Source organism: Emys orbicularis, chromosome 21 (assembly GCF_028017835.1).
Source record: "Emys orbicularis isolate rEmyOrb1 chromosome 21, rEmyOrb1.hap1, whole genome shotgun sequence".
NCBI classification, from domain to species: Eukaryota; Metazoa; Chordata; order Testudines; family Emydidae; genus Emys; species Emys orbicularis.
This window is the reverse complement of record NC_088703.1, coordinates 2,812,226-2,829,231: the sequence shown is the minus strand read 5'-3', so window position 1 is coordinate 2,829,231 and position 17,006 is coordinate 2,812,226. Positions and strand designations below refer to the sequence as shown.

Sequence of the window (17,006 nt, the reverse complement as noted above, 5' to 3'; positions counted from 1 at the left end):
GTGTGAATTTAAAGTGGATTGACTATTCCCGATTATTTCCATCCACACTCTTCATCCAGAGTAAGAATACCTTGTTCCAGTTTAGTTTAATCCACTTCCAAAGTGGATCAAGCTAATTCAGAGCAAGGTGCTTTGCGATGGAGGGGAAGACCTGGAGAGTCAGGAATGAGGAAAAGAGAGTTGAGTGGCCAGATGGGCTGTCAATCGCCCAGAGAGACTAGGGCGGGGCTGTCTTCCCTGCAAAGGATTCTGGGTAGGGAATCCCTCTATAAAACTCCCTGGCTTCTGGCTGGGAGTCAGAGCTGCAGGAAGAAAGGTATCTGGGAGGGACCTCTGGCTGATATGGAAGCTCTGTTGTTTTTTTTAAATAAATCTTAGTATTATTTTTTTAAAAGCCCTGTGTCTTGCTACTTCACCGGACAGCCTTCCTCCTGCCCTCTGTCTCCCCTCCCCCTTCAGAGTCTGCAATGAAACTTTCCACACGCGGTGTTTGCCCTTTCAGATCCCGCTCTGTGGGTTGCGGAGGCTGAGAGCATCCCGTGGCAAAGGGACAGGCCAGGAAACCCACGGGGGGTTGGAAAACGGAGGCAGCCAGTCCCCTGCCTTAATTCAGTGCTGAGACTCCTTTCAAGGAAGGAGAATCTAATAAGCGGGGACTCAATCTTCCCCCCCACACACACACCCACCCCTAGGCCCCAGCATGCAGTACAACCTAGCACCACAAGTCCTTTGGCTGGGACGTGAGTGCGATTTATTCTCCACAGCTCCCATGTTGTCTGCATTTCTGCCATCACCCCCCGGGAGGCAGGAGTGGCTCGGCCACCCCTTTGAGTTTTTGGAACATGCAGCCCCCTTGCTGGTGGATTTGGAACAGTCCAGGGGGAGTCAGTCCTTATCTGTGATGCGGTGCATTATGAGGGTATGGTTTACTGAGTGCTGGAGGCGAAGAGCCTGGGCTATACAGACCCGTAGTGTCTGGTCTGGTCGGGTCCAAGCAGGGAGGTGCAGTACTGCACTATACGGACCGGTGACCTGAGCTGGATTGGGCCTAGGGCTCTGGTTTGATCCAGACAGGGAGGTAAGAGACTGCACTATATGGAACACTGCGCTGATCCAAGCAGGGAGGTGCAGTACTGGACTATATGGACCAGTGAGCTGAGCTGGTCCATGCAGGAAGGGAGGTGCAATACTGGACTATATGGACCTCTGATCTGATCTGGCCCAAGCAGGGAGGTTCACTGCTGCACTTATAGGGACCGGTGATCTGAGCTGGTCCATACAGAAAGGGAGGTGCAATACTGGACTGTATGGACTGGTGGTCTGGTCTGGTCCAAGCAGGGAGGTGCAGTTCTGCACTATATGGACTGATGGGCTGGTCCATACTGCAAGAGATGAGGATGCCACAGTATAAGGCCCAGTGCTCTGATCTCCCAGGGCGAGCCAGGGGAAGGCTCCAGCTGCTGGCTGTTTGGGAATTTTCCCCGCTGGGATAGGTACAACGTCGCTTCTGCTCTCTTTGGACACCCAGCGCTTCCCTGCTCCCTCGGAGAGGCCAGCCGAGTGCAGCACCCCCGTCAGTGCTGGGAGAGCATGGCTGGCAGGACGGCGAAGGTGAAGAAGCTGCTCTCGGCTGGTGCCGACTTGGGCGTCTCGAGGGAATTGGCCAGCCAAGGGGCTCTCGGGTCGGTGTCGTGGGTGCTCTCCTGGGCCGTGTGCATGGGTGGCGCCCGCTGGTGCAGGGAATACTCAGCCACAAGCACCCTGGCCCGTGCCGCCTGCTCATGGCTCTCCAACAGCGTCTCAATGTGGTTCAGGAGGGCGGAGAAGAACTCCGGGACACCTTCGTAACCTGCGGAGGCCACCGAAGAGTCATCCAGGCTGTACCAGGGCATCCCAGAGCCCCTTACAAACACTGCATGTTAAACAGCTGCCCCGCCCCGCCCCAGAGGTGGCTGCATCTTGGTGCTGGGTGAGGGATCCCTGTATAAACAGCTGCCCCGCCCCAACCTAGAGGTGGCTGCACTTCAATGCTGAGTAAGAGATCTCGGCAGCAAGAGCAGCCGCGCCCTGCCCGTTTCTGCTCCCTGCAGCGCAGCGCCCCCTAGTGCTACACCAGGGCATAGGGGCCAGCACTGACTGTGAGGGGAAAAGCGCCCCCTGCTGAGCCCCCGTTCCCCCCGCCAGGCTCTCACCTGGGAAGGCGTTGACGTCTATGGCCACACACCGCCCCGTCTGTTTCTCCACAATCAGATCCACCCCAAACAGAGAGAGCCCCAGGGCGGAGCGCAGGCCCCGCACGGCTCGGCAGACGACGCCGTCGGAGGGCGGGGGGGGCTCCAGCGTAGCCTCATCCAGCTGGCAAAAGAGCAGAGAGCACCATGGGCTTGGGGGGGGGTCGCTGGGAGGGACGCCCGGCGGGGTGTCTCCGGGAATGAAGCCGAGGGAGTAAGGCTAATAGCTCTGGGAGATGGACAAACCCCCTCCGCTAGGACAGAACTCGGGGGGGGGGGGGGGAAAGCAGCCTCTATTGAGCGCCCTGCAGCACAGCGCCCCCTAGCGCCACACTGGGGCATGGGGGACAGCGCCCCCTAGAGAGCCCCTCCCCCCACTCCCTGAGGGACAGCGCCTCCTAGCGCCGCTCTGGGGCATGGGGGACAGCGCCCCCCCAGTGAGCCCCTCCCCCCACTCCCTGAGGCACAGTGCCCCCTAGCGCCACACTGGGGCATGGGGGACAGTGCCCCCTAGTGAGCCCCTCCCCCCACTCCCTGAGGGACAGCGCCCCCTAGCGCCACACTAGGGCATGGGGGACAGCGCCTCCCAGTGAGCCCCTCACCCCACTCCCTGAGGAACAGCGCCCCCTAGCGCCACACTAGGGCATGGGGGACAGCGCCCCCCCAGTGAGCCCCTCCCCCCACTCCCTGAAGCACAGCGCCCCCTCCGCTCAGAGCCGCTCCTCTCTGACTCTGGCACCGCGCCCCATCCTGCGGCCTCCCCGTGCCCGTGCTCACCTCGGTCAGGCGGGAGCAGGACTCCGGCTTGGAGACGCTGTGGCTGTTGAAGAAGATGCTTTTCCTGGCTGTAAGGAACAGAGCGAGGTCACAAGCCCAGCTCACCTGGGCTCAGGCAGCGTGCGCCCGGGAGATTCTCCGGCACGGGGCTCCAGAGAGACTCTGGGCTCAGTGGTCACCAGCTCAGAGCCATGCAGTCTGCCCCCGCTGGGGATCTGGCCCCCATTGACCCCAGTGGGGCAATGGATGGTTGACCCCGGCTGGGGATCTGGCCCTTTCTATGAGGGACGAGGGCACGTGAACGCTTTTTCACCCCAGGTTGCCCGGCTTGACTCCAACTCAGTACAGAGCAAACCTGATGGTCATCCGTGCAATGAGCTTGCTGGGCCTCCGCCCTGTTTCTCCAGTAGGGCAGGAATCCGTGGCACCGAACCGCCCTCCAAGGACTGGCGCTAACTGCTCCCCCGGCCCGCCCCGGGCAGCCTCAGCAGGGAGACCGAGGGCTGGAGGGACCACAGAGTCTCAGTTCCAGCCCCCACAGGAGGAGATGGCCCAGGTGCCACCTCTCCCCCATCCACACACACACCTGATTCCCCCCGCGGGAAGTTCTTCAGGGATGGCCGGCGCACCACAAAGTGGGAGGAGCCTACCACGAAGACCTTGAAGAGGACGGCGTCGTGGTTGACGAAGCTCTGTAGCAAGCAGGGGGCGCTCACCTCCCCCAGCCCCTCCTCGTTGAAGATCAGCGCCATCTATGGGGGGGGCGGGGAGAGCGGAGAAGAGCAGGGTAATGGACGGAGGGGCCTCCATAGGGTGGGGACGGGTCTATAGGGGCCCTCTCTCGAGGGATGGGGAAAGGGGAGGGGCTTCCTTAGCCCCACCCCCTGCTGGCATCCCGCTAGCCCTGGTTGCCATGGCAACTTGCCAGCAGCCAATTGCAGCTGGAGCCAGAGGTGTGGCCTGTGAGTGGGGCGCAGCTCCCAGCATGCAATGCTCTCTGTTGGGCCTACTCGTTGCATGTGGGGAGTTCCATGCAATGCCCTATACTGAGCCACTGCCCGGCCCCACAGCATGCTGGGAGGCATGGTCTCGTCCAGACACACCTCGGTGGCTGCATAACGAAGACTAGGAGGGTCAGAGAATGGGTGGCAGGGAGGGAAGGGCTCAGAAATACAGTCCTGGTGCCTCATGGGAATTGTAGTTCAGGTGCCTTATACCTCAATAGGTGGGGCTTCCTAGCTGGACTACATCTCCCATGATGAACCAAGCTTTCCCCTCCTGAGCCACAGCGGTGCATCATGGGAGATGCAGTCCGCCTGGGCAGCTAGTCTGTAGGACAGAGCGGAGGCATAAAGCAGCTGAACTACAGCTCCCATGATGCACTGTGGGGGCTGAGGAAGAGGAGAATACCTTGGTGCATCATGGGAGATTGAATTCAGTGCCTAGAGCATGAAGAAATAAAGGTCCCAGACTACAACTCCCACAAAGTACCCCAGCAACATTTCCAAATAGAAATTTTGGGTGTTTGGCCAAATTTGGGGTGGGGGGGTTTCTGTGTTCTTTTTTTTCTGAGGAAAAGTCGGATTTTGCCGGTGGGCAGCAGACGCTTTCTGTGTAGTCGAAAATCTGATTTTTCCATCAAAAACTATTTAAATGCAAAAACTTCCCAGTGGCCCCACTGCTGACCCACCCTGATCTCTGGCATTGCCTCTTGGTGTGTTGAGAGGGCACTTGCCCCTCCTTTCTGACCCACCCACCCCAAAGTCTCCTAGTGCTTTTATACCCCCCCCCCAATGGGTCAGCAGAGGGATTTGAACCCACAACCTCTCACGCAGCCACCCAGGCCTCCGTGGCTTGAGCTAAAAGAATAATTCAGTTAGCGAGCCACGGTAGTAGGCTGTTATCCTCCACAAGGGCTAGCCGCTGGAGGAGGAGCTGTGGCCGACCCGTTACGAGCAGGTTCTGGGACATGATGCTACTGACCTCGTGGGAGCTGGGTCCGTGAGCCACCCGGGTTTTGCAAACTGAAGGAGGAAGAGGAGGAGTCGGTGGAGAGTGAGATGACTTAGCCCCACCCCCTTGTTCCACCCTGGACTCTGACTCATCCAACAAGAGACAATGATAGGGTTACCATATCTATGAAATAAAAAAGAGGACCCTCCACGGGCCCTGGCCCCGCCCATTTCCCCACCCCCAGCCCCGCCCCAACTCCGCCCCTTCCCCGCCCTATCTCCGCCCCCTCCTCCCTCCCACTCCCAGCCACGGGGAAAGGGCTGCCCGAGCGCTACCGGCTTCACGGTTTGCCGGGCAGCCCCCAGACCCTGCGCCCCCGGCCGGCGCTTGCCCAGCGCAGCTGGAGCCCGGGAGGGGAAGTGCCCGGCCGGCGGCGCAGGGTCTGGAGGCTGCCCGGCAAACCGTGAAGCCGGTAGCGCTTGGGCTTCGGGCAGCCCCCTTGCCTCCGGATCCTGCGCCCCCGGCCGGGCACTTCCCCTCCCGGGCTCCGGCGGCGCAGGGTCCGGAGGCATGGGGGCTGCCTGAAGCCCATAGCGCTCGGGCAGCTCGGCTCTTAAACAGAGCCGAAGAGTCAGGGGAGGAGCAGAGCCGCCATTTTCCCGGACATGTTCGGCTTTTTGGCAATTCCCCCCGGACGGGGGTTTGAGTGCCGAAAAGCCGGACATGTCCGGGAAAAAGAGGACGTATGGTAACCCTAGCCAATGGGGCTCCTGGACCTGGAACTTTCTACCCCAAATCCCTCCCCTCCGAGCTGTTGGGGGTGTGACCAAAGCCAGGCCCCCCCCAGCACGTCCCCCAATCAGAGGCTGGGGGGCTGCAGCAGCTCCCACCTCCTCCCCCAGGGGGCTGTGCCCTGCCCATGCCCCCTCCAGCCCTGCCCCATCTCCGCTCTGGCTCAGAATCCTGCTGTGCCAGTGCACCTGCCCTGTAGCCCCCTTTGCCCCACAGTCAATAAGGCCCCGAGTCGGCAGTTTATTTGGCCAGCGTTCCCTTCGGTGGGAATGTAAGAACCAGCCCCACCCAGGCGCCCAGCAGGATTCGAACCCGGGTCCCCCTTGAGCACGAGCCGCTACTACTTGCGCCAAAGGAGCAACTCCACAGGCCAGCAGCAGCAGCAGGCTGTTATCCCCCCCCACTGCAGCCCACGCTTTGCCCACGGCTCAGCATTGCAGGGCGAGCCGGGGAGCACCGAGGCCTGGAAACTCATTGCACTGGTGGGATTGCAAGACCAGCATGGCGGGATGCACAGGTGTCAGGGCAGGTGGGGGGAGGGGAGGTATTTTGATTGGCTTCAGGTGCTCTGGTTCATCATCAGCACCTATCGCCATGAGGCTGGTTCTCCTCCCCCCCCCCAGGTATAAAGGCCCCACGGATTAAGGAGGTGCTGGGCTCACTCACTTAAGGGGAAGGTGAGGCCCTGCTCCCGGATCCGCGCCGCCGCCTCGCTCCCGGTCCCGCTGTTCAGCTCCACGTAGGGCGGGGAGAAGATGCAGCTGTCTGCAGAGCGGGGTGGGCAGAAATAAGGGGGGAGCAGGTGGTTTGCATAGGTGTGAGCTGTCCCCCCTCCCCGCCCCGCTGTGAGGCTCCACCACCCATCCCTCGCCCATGGGCACGGCGCTGCCTCTGCCCCCACGCCCGGCCCCCAACACACACAGACCCAGACACATGCCCCACCCCACTCAGCTCCTGCCTTCCTTGCTTTCTTAGCTGTTCACAGAACTGGGTCTCTCTCCCCCCCATGTTGGGATTGAACCCCTAACTCCCACACATGGCTGCTGCCTGAGCCAAAAGCCAAGCTCTTAGCCACGCCTGTAGCAGGAACTCTATGGGGCCCAGCCCCCATTAGCGGGCCGTGAGTCACCGCATTCACACTGGCCACCTCCTCTCTAACCTTGCCCTGCAGGGAATACGGTTCAGAGCAGAGAATGCTGGATTCTGAAGGCCTACGCTAATGCTTTGATCACCGGGCCAGCCTTCCTCTCTGGTCCGACAGCGTCCCCCTCTGGTGTGGGATTCAAATGAGGGGACTGCTTCAGTCAGTTCTGGGGGAAGATCGCAACTGGATACTGGCCACCCAGGCTTTACCAGGACACCCCAGAATCGCACACCTTGATCCTGAAGTTCCTGGAGGAGGCGACAGGATTCGAAGCGGTCCAGGAGCAGCCTTACAGCTGGAAATGGGTCAAGGAGGATGATGCTGGAATAGGTTTCCACATAGGTCTGAAGAACCAAAGCACTTGTGTAATTAGTCCTGGGGGCGGGGGAGGTTTAAAGCCGCAAAGCCAATTAGTGGGTTTGTGTTGATCACCTCGCTGCAAACGATGCACCTGAGGTGCTGTCTAGACTCAGATGCATCCGAGTGCTTCGTTACGCATTCTGGGTAGTGGAATCCAAAAGTCACTTCCTGTACTAAGGAGCACTATAACCAGAGCTACCACTAGTGGGAGACAAAGACACCACGTGCACCTAAGCAGGGGACACGCGAGTATCTGTCAAGAGGTTAGTTCCCCTCCATATTTGGCACTGCTGCTGGAACCCTGTGTCCAGTCCTGGTGTCCACAATTCAAAAAGGCCGTTGATAAATTGGAGAAGGGTCAGAGAAGAGCTGGGGGAATAAGGACTGTCTTATAGGGAGAGTCTCAAAGAGCTCCATCTATTTCGCTTAGCAAAGAGAAGATGGCTTGATCCCACTCTATAAGGACCTACGTGGGGAACAGAAATTTGATCACGGGCTTTCCAGTCTAGCAGAGGAAGATCTAACAAAATCCAATGGCTGGAAGTTGAAGCTGGAAAAATTCAAACTGGAAATAAGCCGTCCATTTTTAACAGGGTAATTAGCCATTGGAAGAACTTACCAGTGGTTGTGGTGGATTCTCCCCGGCTGGCCATTTGCTGAATCAAGAGGGGATTTTTTTCTTTTCTTTAAAGATCTGCTCCCGTTCAAGCAGGAATTATTGCAGGGAAGGTGGGGATGGCCTTGGCGATCCTAGTGGAATCTACTAACCTGCCCCCAGTCCTTACCTGGAAGTCGCGGATGAGCTGGTGAGACTGGCTGTCGTAGCCGGACTCGAGGATCAGGTCGGAGAGTTTGTGGATGATGACGTCAAAGGGGCCCTGCTCACAGAGGGGTTTGGCCAAGTCAATCTGGGACGGGAGGAGAAGCGGAGATTAAAAACCCTTCTTTGCTGGGAGCCGGAGCTAGGCCGGGAACCCGTCCCACGAGAATATTCAAGATCTCCCAACATTTCCCAGCCCTTATCAGGACGAATCCAAGACCTTAGGAACTGTTTGGCCAAAAAAAAAACCCAGAGGAAGAGCGCGCCAGGGGGTCACCACGCTTACCCGGGCTGGGAGACACCCAGGGGTCCACCCCTGCTCTGGAAAAGACACTTAGGATAAGAAGTGGTGAGATTTCATTCCAAAGGTTGTATTTCCCCCTTCTGTTCTTTCATTATAACCAGCTGTCAGTTATCTTGCGGAGTCCACCTTCTCCAGTGAGACACCGAGGGGCCTTATTTTAGATTTTAACTCCTTTATAAAGGCCAAGCAAAGTGGCCTACGAGAGCTCGAAAAGACTTGCTTTAAGCCATCACTTTTACTATTCGAACCTTGTCCCTGGTGGGCCACCATAGTCAAAGAGAAGTAGCCCCGCTCCTCAAATTGCCCAGAAGACAAGCGCACCCTTGGAAGGGTGACGAATGTGTTAGGTACTAAAGGATTAATAAATGGTTGGTTGGTTACGAATAAGCAGGTGTCCTGATCTGAGAAACGCTGTTCAAGTTAAAAGCTGATCTGAAAAGAAAAGTGTTAAACAAGTAAGCTAACAGTCCCTGGACTCAACAACAAGGGGGTAGCTGTTCGATCCAATTATATATCAGCAAACCTGCTTCGGTAGATTTCAGCTTTAAGAGCTAACTGACGCTCAGGCAAATTCACGTGTGCATAATTTGGTCTTCCCCATCCTAGTGGAGGATTCTGATCTTGAGGCTATTAGCTCTTCTCGGGGGTGGGGGTGGGGGATTTCTCAATCTTTCCTGTCCCCGACTCCAGCAGGCCGAGCAGCCCCTGTGACGGCTGGAAGGTGAAGCTAGATGAATTCAGATGGGATCGAAAGCGAGCGTTTTTAACGGGGAGGGTCGCGAATCTTTGGAACGATTGGCTGGGTGTCCTGGAAGGTTCTCGGTCGCTGGCAATTTGTAAATCAAGCTGGGACGGGCTTTTTTTTTTAAAGATCTGCTGAAATTCAAACGGGGATTAGTGCGTGTGTGATGCAGGTCAGAAGAATGACAGCGGTGCCTTCAGGCCCGCGAATGCCAGGTGCAAGCCCCTATTTGCCACGCTAGTGACATTCTTGCTGACTCTTGTTTTGAGGGAAATTCCAGGCCTGAGGCCCCCTTCCCCAGGAGACGTTTCGGTTTGGACAACTCAGCATTTTTTGGCGAGAAAACTGCCACTGAAAACTTCCCGCCCCGCTCTTCCGACAACGGCCTTTGACTTTCCACCCCGCTGTGCCTTACGCCTTTGGTCCCACCACCCACGGCACCGCTAGGAACCCGGTTGTCTCCAGTGAACACAGACATTCTAGTACCTGCTGAGCCGCTGCAAATAGCGGGCAAAGCAAGCAGTGCGTCCCTCCCCAGAAGTGGATGCAGTTTAGTGGGGGGAAGTGATCTCTTTATAATCAGCTGCCTTGCCCTGCCCCAGAGGTGGATGCCTTCAGTGGCGGGGCGGGGGTGGGGGATCCTAAATTGATCTGATCCTTCACGCTATCTGAACGCTGTGATGATTCATCACCCGAGGGAGAGAGGGGAATGACCACACTCCAGCGAACAAAGCATCAGTCTCTTTCACACCCACCTGGGTTAACGCCTTATTGGCTCCGCGCCATATTGGTCATCCTCAGCCGGTGCCACCCAGAAACGGCTCTAGCTTTATCTCTGTGGACTTTGCCAGCCGCTGTCAGTTTAAACCAGTTCTTATTGACAGACGGGGCCGATCCCAGCGCAGGCAAACAAAGACAGGCACTTAAACCCTCAGCCCCTCTGCAGAGGGAGGCGATGGGTTCTGGCACGCGCCATCTTGGGTGCCCATCACCCTGGTATCCAGGCGGCTGGGTCATTGACCTATGCTCCCGCCCCGCTTGATTTTTATCCCCGGTCCTCCAGCCAGCTCCGCGTTGCTCTGAGCAGGGCCAAGAAGACCCAGGGTGGGGAGGTCAGTGCTGACCCCAATGCGGCACTAGGGGGCGCTGTAGGGAGCAGAGCTCGGTAGGGGGCGCACTCCCCTCTGAGTCCCAGCGTGGTGCATGAAGACCACAGTAATTCCCCTATAGATATCCATACCCCTAGCACAGCGGTTCCCAGACTTTTGAGGGTCACGCCCCCCCCTTACCCCATCTGCACACACACCCACTGCAGCCAGGGCCAGGAGCGGGGCTGTAGCTTGGGGGGGGAGGGATGCGGACAGGGATTAAGGGGGCCAAGCTGGGGGCTGGCGCAGGGCCGGGAGCAGAGCCATGCTGAGGCTGGGTTGGGAGCCAGGGCTGGGGGCAGGACCAGAGCAGAGCTGGGGGCAGGGAGGGGCAGGGAGGGGCTGGGTGGTGCCCCCTCCTGGGTCAGCCCCATCCTGCCCTGTGGCACCACCCTCTCCCCGGCACTGGGAACAGCACTGACTCATCCGCGAGTCACCCACGCCCCTCCCTATAACATCACGGTGTGCCAAAGTCTCCCAGTCAACCAGGCCAGACCCTGCTTAGCCTGCTGGCACGTGGCCAAAAGTTCCCAGTAGCAAACCTCAGGGGTGGCAGCTTCCCATATAAGACCCGCTCCTCCAGCATCCCCTGCCCCCCCCCTACCCCGCACACCTCTGCTCCCAGGCGACCCACGGCTCGGACTCACCTCTATGACTTCATAGCCTCGTTTCCTGGGCAAACAAAATAAAGAAAAACGGAGTCAGGGGTTTGCACCAGAGCATCCTGCTGAGAGAGGCAGTGTGGCCCAGTGGTTAGCCTACAGAACTGGGGTCTAGGGGTCACGGGATCAACCCCCCTCCCTTTGCCACAGACTCCCTGTGCAGACTTGAGCCAATCACTTCTAATCGCTCCCTGCCTCAGTTTCCCCACCTGTGAAACGGGGATAATAATCCTGTCCTTGCCTACTTAGATCTAGAGGTGAATGTGACATTCTTTTATCCTAAGGGGTGTCGTACTGAAAGGTCCTAATGCCTTTGATCCAAAGCCAACCACAGGCCTCGCTGGGCTGAGCTCCTTGCTTCAGGTTCAATGGGAGGAGCAATGAAGCCGTTCTCTGGGCTCAAGAAGGCTGCAGACACCGGGGGCTTACCGCCCAAAGCATGGCAGGTCAGAGCTAAGCCACGCCCAGTGTGGTGTTTTCCCTGGGCTGCAGGCTGTGGGATATCTGCCAATGGAGGCCGCAGAGGGACGCTGTTTCTTGCGCACAGGACCTGCTGGAGAGGCAGACGTGGGCATTTCGGTGCAAGGAAGCTGCCGTGCTCACGAGACCAGGACTGTGCGTACGTTTCTTGTGAATAAACAGGACTGCGCCAAAGAACACACCTGCTTTGTAGCATCAATTTCTCCTCCTAACGGAAGCAACTTTGCAAAGGCTGGGAACACTGGCAAAACCGCGTAACTTTAAACTGGCGCGAACCCCTGTGTTGAGACCTATTTTTGTTTAAACCCGTCTTCTTTCACGTCAGCTTAAATCGGAACAGGTGGAAGCTAAACCGAACCTATGCGGCTCTTAAACAGAAACCGGGGCTTTCGCACTGGGGTTTGGGCTGCTTTCCTTGGAGAAGCTTGGAAGCCGATTTAAGGTAACCCTTTCCCATGAGGACAAGGCCCACACGCTCTGGGGCAAGGTTTTGGTGGGCGTCTGCAAGGAATTTGGAATAAAACTGTCCTCATTCGAGTTGGTTGGGCTATCAAACTAGGAAACTTCTATGCTGACATCAATGGCCAAACAGACTTGCATGCAATTGACAAAAGGTGTGAGTTACAACTGATTTTGTTATTTCAGTGCAAGTTTGCATGTACTATGTGTCTGTGCAGCGCCTGGCGCATCGGGACCCTGATCTCGGTCGGAGTCTGGGCAGCGCCCGGCACGGGGGGGGGGGGGCCCTGATCTCAGTCGGGGTCTGGGCAGTGCCCTGATGTCTTCTGTGGCATCTAGGCAGTGTCTTGCTACAAATAATAAAGAAGGACTTTCATTCCTTCTCTGTGCAAACGTCACAAGTCGATGCCCGAGAACCTGCTGAGACAGTGAGGGAGAACAGGGGAGGAAGAAAGGAGAGGCGGGAAAGCCAGAGATAAGGGAAGTGGAGAGATAAGATAAGGAGCAAGGGAGGGAGAAAGCAGATCTATTATGCATCCGAAGAAGTGGGTTGTAGCCCACGAAAGCTTATGCTCTAATAAATTTGTTAGTCTCTAAGGTGCCACAAGTACTCCTGTTATTTTTGCGGATACAGACTAACACGGCTGCTACTCTGAAACAGATCTATTATGTGGGCCTTTAGTGTGCCAACCCTGAGAGGCTTTAACCAATACACACAAGGGGGGGTGCCCCTTAGGGTGAATGATCCTGTGATTCATGCTGTGAGCATGGGATCACGCATGTCGCTCCGTGCCTCGGTTTCCCCATCTGTAAAATGGGGTTGATAATCCTCCCTTTGCCTATTTAGATAGTGAGTGCTTTGGGGCGGGGATTATGTCTCACTTTGTGGCTGGGCAGTGCCCGGCGTGATGGGACTCTGATCTAGGCTGGGATCTGGGCAGCGCCCGGCGCGACGGGACCCTGATCTCGGTCGGGGTCTGGGCAGCGCCCAGCGCGACGGGGCCCTGATCTCGGCCGGGGTCTGGGCAGCACCTGGCACGACGGGGCCCTGATCTCGGTCGGGGTCTGGGCAGCGCCCAGCGCGACGGGGCCCTGATCTCGGCCGGGGTCTGGGCAGCGCCCAGCGCGACGGGGCCCTGATCTCGGCCGGGGTCTAGGCAGCACCTGGCACGACGGGGCCCTGATCTCGGCCGGGGTCTGGGCAGCGCCCAGCGCGACGGGGCCCTGATCTCGGCCGGGGTCTAGGCAGCACCTGGCACGACGGGGCCCTGATCTCGGCCGGGGTCTGGGCAGCACCTGGCACGACGGGGCCCTGATCTCAGTCAGGGTCTGGGCAGCACCTGGCACGACGGGGCCCTGATCTCGGCCGGGGTCTGGGCAGCACCTGGCATGACAGGGCCCTGTTCTCGGTTGGCGTCTGTGCAGCGCCCGGCACAATCTCATTTGGTGCCTCTAGACTTTGCTGCAAGTCACAGAATGAATAAGGCTCCTGAAGTGCTTTACAAACCATGGTCCTGATCCGATGTCCATGGAAAGGGATCCCAGCGGCTCTGGATCAGACCCACCCACCCCGACATCAGCTGAGGGCAGCTCGTTTCCCCTAACCAAGGCTGTCGGGGGGGGGGGGGGGGGGGAAACCTGGCTCTTTAAGAGGGCGTGGCTCCAGGTAGCCTGCCTCCCAGGTGAAGGGAATGAGCCCAGGAGTGGAGGGGAAGGTGTTGCATAAGGTGGGAGGGGACCTGCTGGGGGAATATAAGGGCAGCCTCCTGGGTGGGGGTTGAGGTTTTTAGATCTCAGGGGCAGGGCTCGGAGTCTGGGGATGCTAGCTCGTGGTGGATGGACAGAGAGAGTTGTGTTGTTTTGAGCTGTCTGTTAATACATCACAGTAGCTGGGAAAACAGCCCCTTCCCCCGGGGAATCTGATTAACTAGGGAAGGAAGGGTAATGGAGGCCTTAGTTGGGTCCCGAGGCCAGACCACAGCCTGCCCCTTTGAGCCCCCCCCACACAAAACATTTGTCACAGCTGGCCAGAAAGTCCCTTTGCTTCTTAGGGTATAGGAACCAGAGGCAGCGTGGCCTAGTGGATGGAGTACTAGACTGGGCGACAGGAACCCTGGGTATGCCTGGCTCTGTGACTGGGGGCAAGTCCCTTCCTGCCCCTTCCTGTGCCTTAGTTTCCCCCAGCTGCAAAATGAGGATGATGATACTAACTTCCTTGGTAATTTGCCTTGAGATGGCAGGGGTGGCTGGGACTCGGAGCAGAATGCGCTGGCCAGTTCCAGATTTCTGCCTCAGTACCGCAAAGGACCGTCTGATGTTGCAAAAACACAAGCCCTGAGCTGGCCTGAACCAACAGGAAGCAGCTCAACCCCGCGGAGCCAGGCGGTGTTAGGTGAGAGCCTCTGGGCCCAGAGCCCGTGTCCTCTGTTGTGCAAAACAGACCTGGGGCTAATTTAATTCTGGCAGCTGGAATGGGGGCAGGAGGTGAAAACACAAAGAAAAGTCAGAGTGAAATTCACCCCGGTGCTGGGAGCCTAAATCCATCCCAGGACTCCTGGGTTCTTTCCCCAGCTCTGCGTGGGAAGTGAGATCTATGTAGGGCAGGCTGGATTAAAGCAGGGAGCTGGGAGGCGTCGTGCAGTTTTATGAGGCGCGTGTTATCAAATGGCCAGGACTCCTGGGTTCTTTCCCCAGCTGCCAGTAGGGAGTGTGATCTATGGGTTAGAGCAGGGGGCTGGCAGTCAGGACTCCTGGGTTCTATTCCCAGCTCTGGGAGGGGAGGGGAGTCTAGTGGTAAGAGCAGAGAGAGGCTGGTAGTCAGGACTCCTGGGTTCTCTCTCCAGTTTAGGAGGGGGACTGTGGTCTAGTGGCTAGAATCAAGATTCCTGGGTCTTATCCCCAGCTCTGCTACTGACTCGCTGTGTCCTCTAGGGGGGCAAAGGGGCCCTTGCTGCTCCGTGCCTCAGTTTCCCCATCTGTAAAATGGGGATAACGATACTGACCCAGCTCAGAGACCCTCGGATGAAAGGCGCTACGTAAGCACCAAGTATTGTATGTGATCTTAGCGACTGAGCTTCCGTCTGCTCTGTGTTGCTATTACAGATCCCTGTGGGGCGTAGTTATTGACTAGAGATTTACCCTTGGCCCCTCAGCCAACATGTCCAATCTTCTCCCCCCAGCTAATACAGTAATTAATGCTTAGCTCTTAGGGGTCAAGGAGGATGTGGGCGCTAGTTCCCCTATAAAGGTCCGGGGATTGTTACACTCAGCCATGTGCGGTGCTCCCCTCCAGAGGTGGCTGCATTTCGGTGGTGCCATGCGTATGCTGCTTGGGGGCTCATTTGGGACAAAATGCAACCGGGGGGTGAGGTTAAAATCTATGGAGCGGGTACAGACCCTGTAACTAGCATGGCTTGGGGAGGCAGCGGCTGTGGTACTAACCTCAGATGTGGGAAACTTGGTTTCAAGTCCCCTGCTTGGCCCACATCCTCAAATGCATGGAGACTGTGTGGGTAGGACTGGAAGGGAGGAATATCAGTACCTTTGAGGATCTGGGCCTTAGCCGTTCTGTGCCTCAGTTTCCCCAGCGGTACAGTGGGGATAACAGTCCTGCCTCCCAGGGATAAATACATGAAAGAGGGTGTGGCGCTCAGACCCCGCAGTGATGGGGGCGGTCAGTTCACCCCACAGCTAGAGGAAAGCTTGAGATGCAGAGCGAGAGGTTCAGAAGCAGAAAGCCAGTCAGATCGGTAGCTGGTGCAGCAATTTTCACCAGTCCCTCGTGCACGCCCTGGGCTACCCGCCCCTCTTTTTGCCCTGTTCCCAAGGATCTCCCAAGGCGCTGAGCACCAGAGACTCTGTCCCTTACCTGCAGAGATCCTCAAAGCCCTGGAAATTCAGTTTCTTTTTCTTCTTGTCGTTCAGGCAGTAGCCGATGCGTTTCCCTTTCCTCCAGCTTGGCATCTTTTTGCATCCGTCTCTTTATTGAAAAAATAAATAAACCAAGCCCCACACCTCTCGGTGTGGAAATCTCCCGCTGGGTGAAATGTGAAAATATTGTCTCCGCTGCCTCCGGGCCTCTGCCCTCTTCGATCCGAAAGCGCCGGCCCCTCCCCGAGTGGCAAAGTCCTTTGCGAGCAGGAACTGGGCAGGGTGCACGCAAGGTGGCAAATTCTATCTTCCTCCGATCAGCTGATGTGCCGTAAATATCGATCCGTGTTGCTTAATAACTCACGGCCGGGAGCCTGTTACCTGAGCCTGGGCTGGGGCTGATTGTCAGCCGTGATAAACGCCGCGAAACGCACGCGGAGCACCAGACCTCTGGCCTGTGATGCCGTCGGGTTGGTTACACCCCGTCCAATTTAGTGCCTTGCAAATGCTGAAGCAGAGATTTCTGCTGAACCTCCCCCAGAAAGCATCCCTCAGACTTGGGCCATCAACCACCTGATCCCTGGTACCTGCAGAAAATAGGGGTCTCCCCCTTTCTGTGCGTCAGCCGGGCCGGTGCTCAGATCGTATTACACCAGCAGCCTGGGAAGAAGCCTAGTGATTGATTCCCCTCCACACACAGGTGGAAATTGGAGCAAAAGGATATGCGTGGGAGCGCCAATCTCTTCTGCATTTAGATGCAGGAAGATCAAAGGCTGCTTAGATTGGTGCAGGGGAAAATCTCACAGCCCACCTCACCTCCCCAGGGGCTGAATGTGTGAAAATCTCTCCCCTCCCATGGCTGTCTGCTGCTCCATGTCAGAATCAGACTGGTTCACAACCCCGCTGTCTGGCTTGCCGGGGTCTCCAGGGATAACGTCCTGCCTGAGGTTCTAGTCCTGGTTCTGCTAGTGGCTAGTTGGGTGACCTTGGCCAAGGCATGTTCCTGCTTTGTGCCTCAGTTTCCCCCTCTAAAAGCGGGAGGGGCTTTGGGATCTACTGATGGAAACAGAGGTTGGACAATTATAATCAATCTCATTACTTTCCCTGCCCTCCCAGGTCTCTCTCCCCCCGCCCCCCAATTCTGTGATGCCTGAATTTGACAAGAGCCCTCCCACACTCCACCCACACCTTCCCAGTGGGGTTGGGGGTATGACCCGCAGTGCCTTCTTCTCTTGGCCGGGGCTGGCTGTCCAGTAGAGATCCC

The 17,006-nt window shown here is 57.5% G+C and overlaps 1 protein-coding gene across 1 annotated transcript; it reads right to left on the bottom strand.

Annotated features, from left to right (window-relative positions):
* Window positions 1–1,574: 1,574 nt before the first annotated feature.
* LOC135893004 (inositol-tetrakisphosphate 1-kinase-like) lies at window positions 1,575–15,835 on the bottom strand. Its single transcript, XM_065420789.1, has 10 exons — window positions 15,741–15,835; window positions 10,919–10,943; window positions 8,043–8,165; window positions 7,130–7,241; window positions 6,420–6,518; window positions 4,992–5,032; window positions 3,595–3,760; window positions 3,009–3,076; window positions 2,193–2,355; window positions 1,575–1,849 (listed from the first exon to the last, which is right to left on the bottom strand). Exons 1-10 carry the CDS (start codon window positions 15,833–15,835, stop codon window positions 1,575–1,577), a joined length of 1,167 nt encoding a protein of 388 aa, XP_065276861.1.
* Between the last annotated feature and the right edge of the window lie 1,171 nt (window positions 15,836–17,006).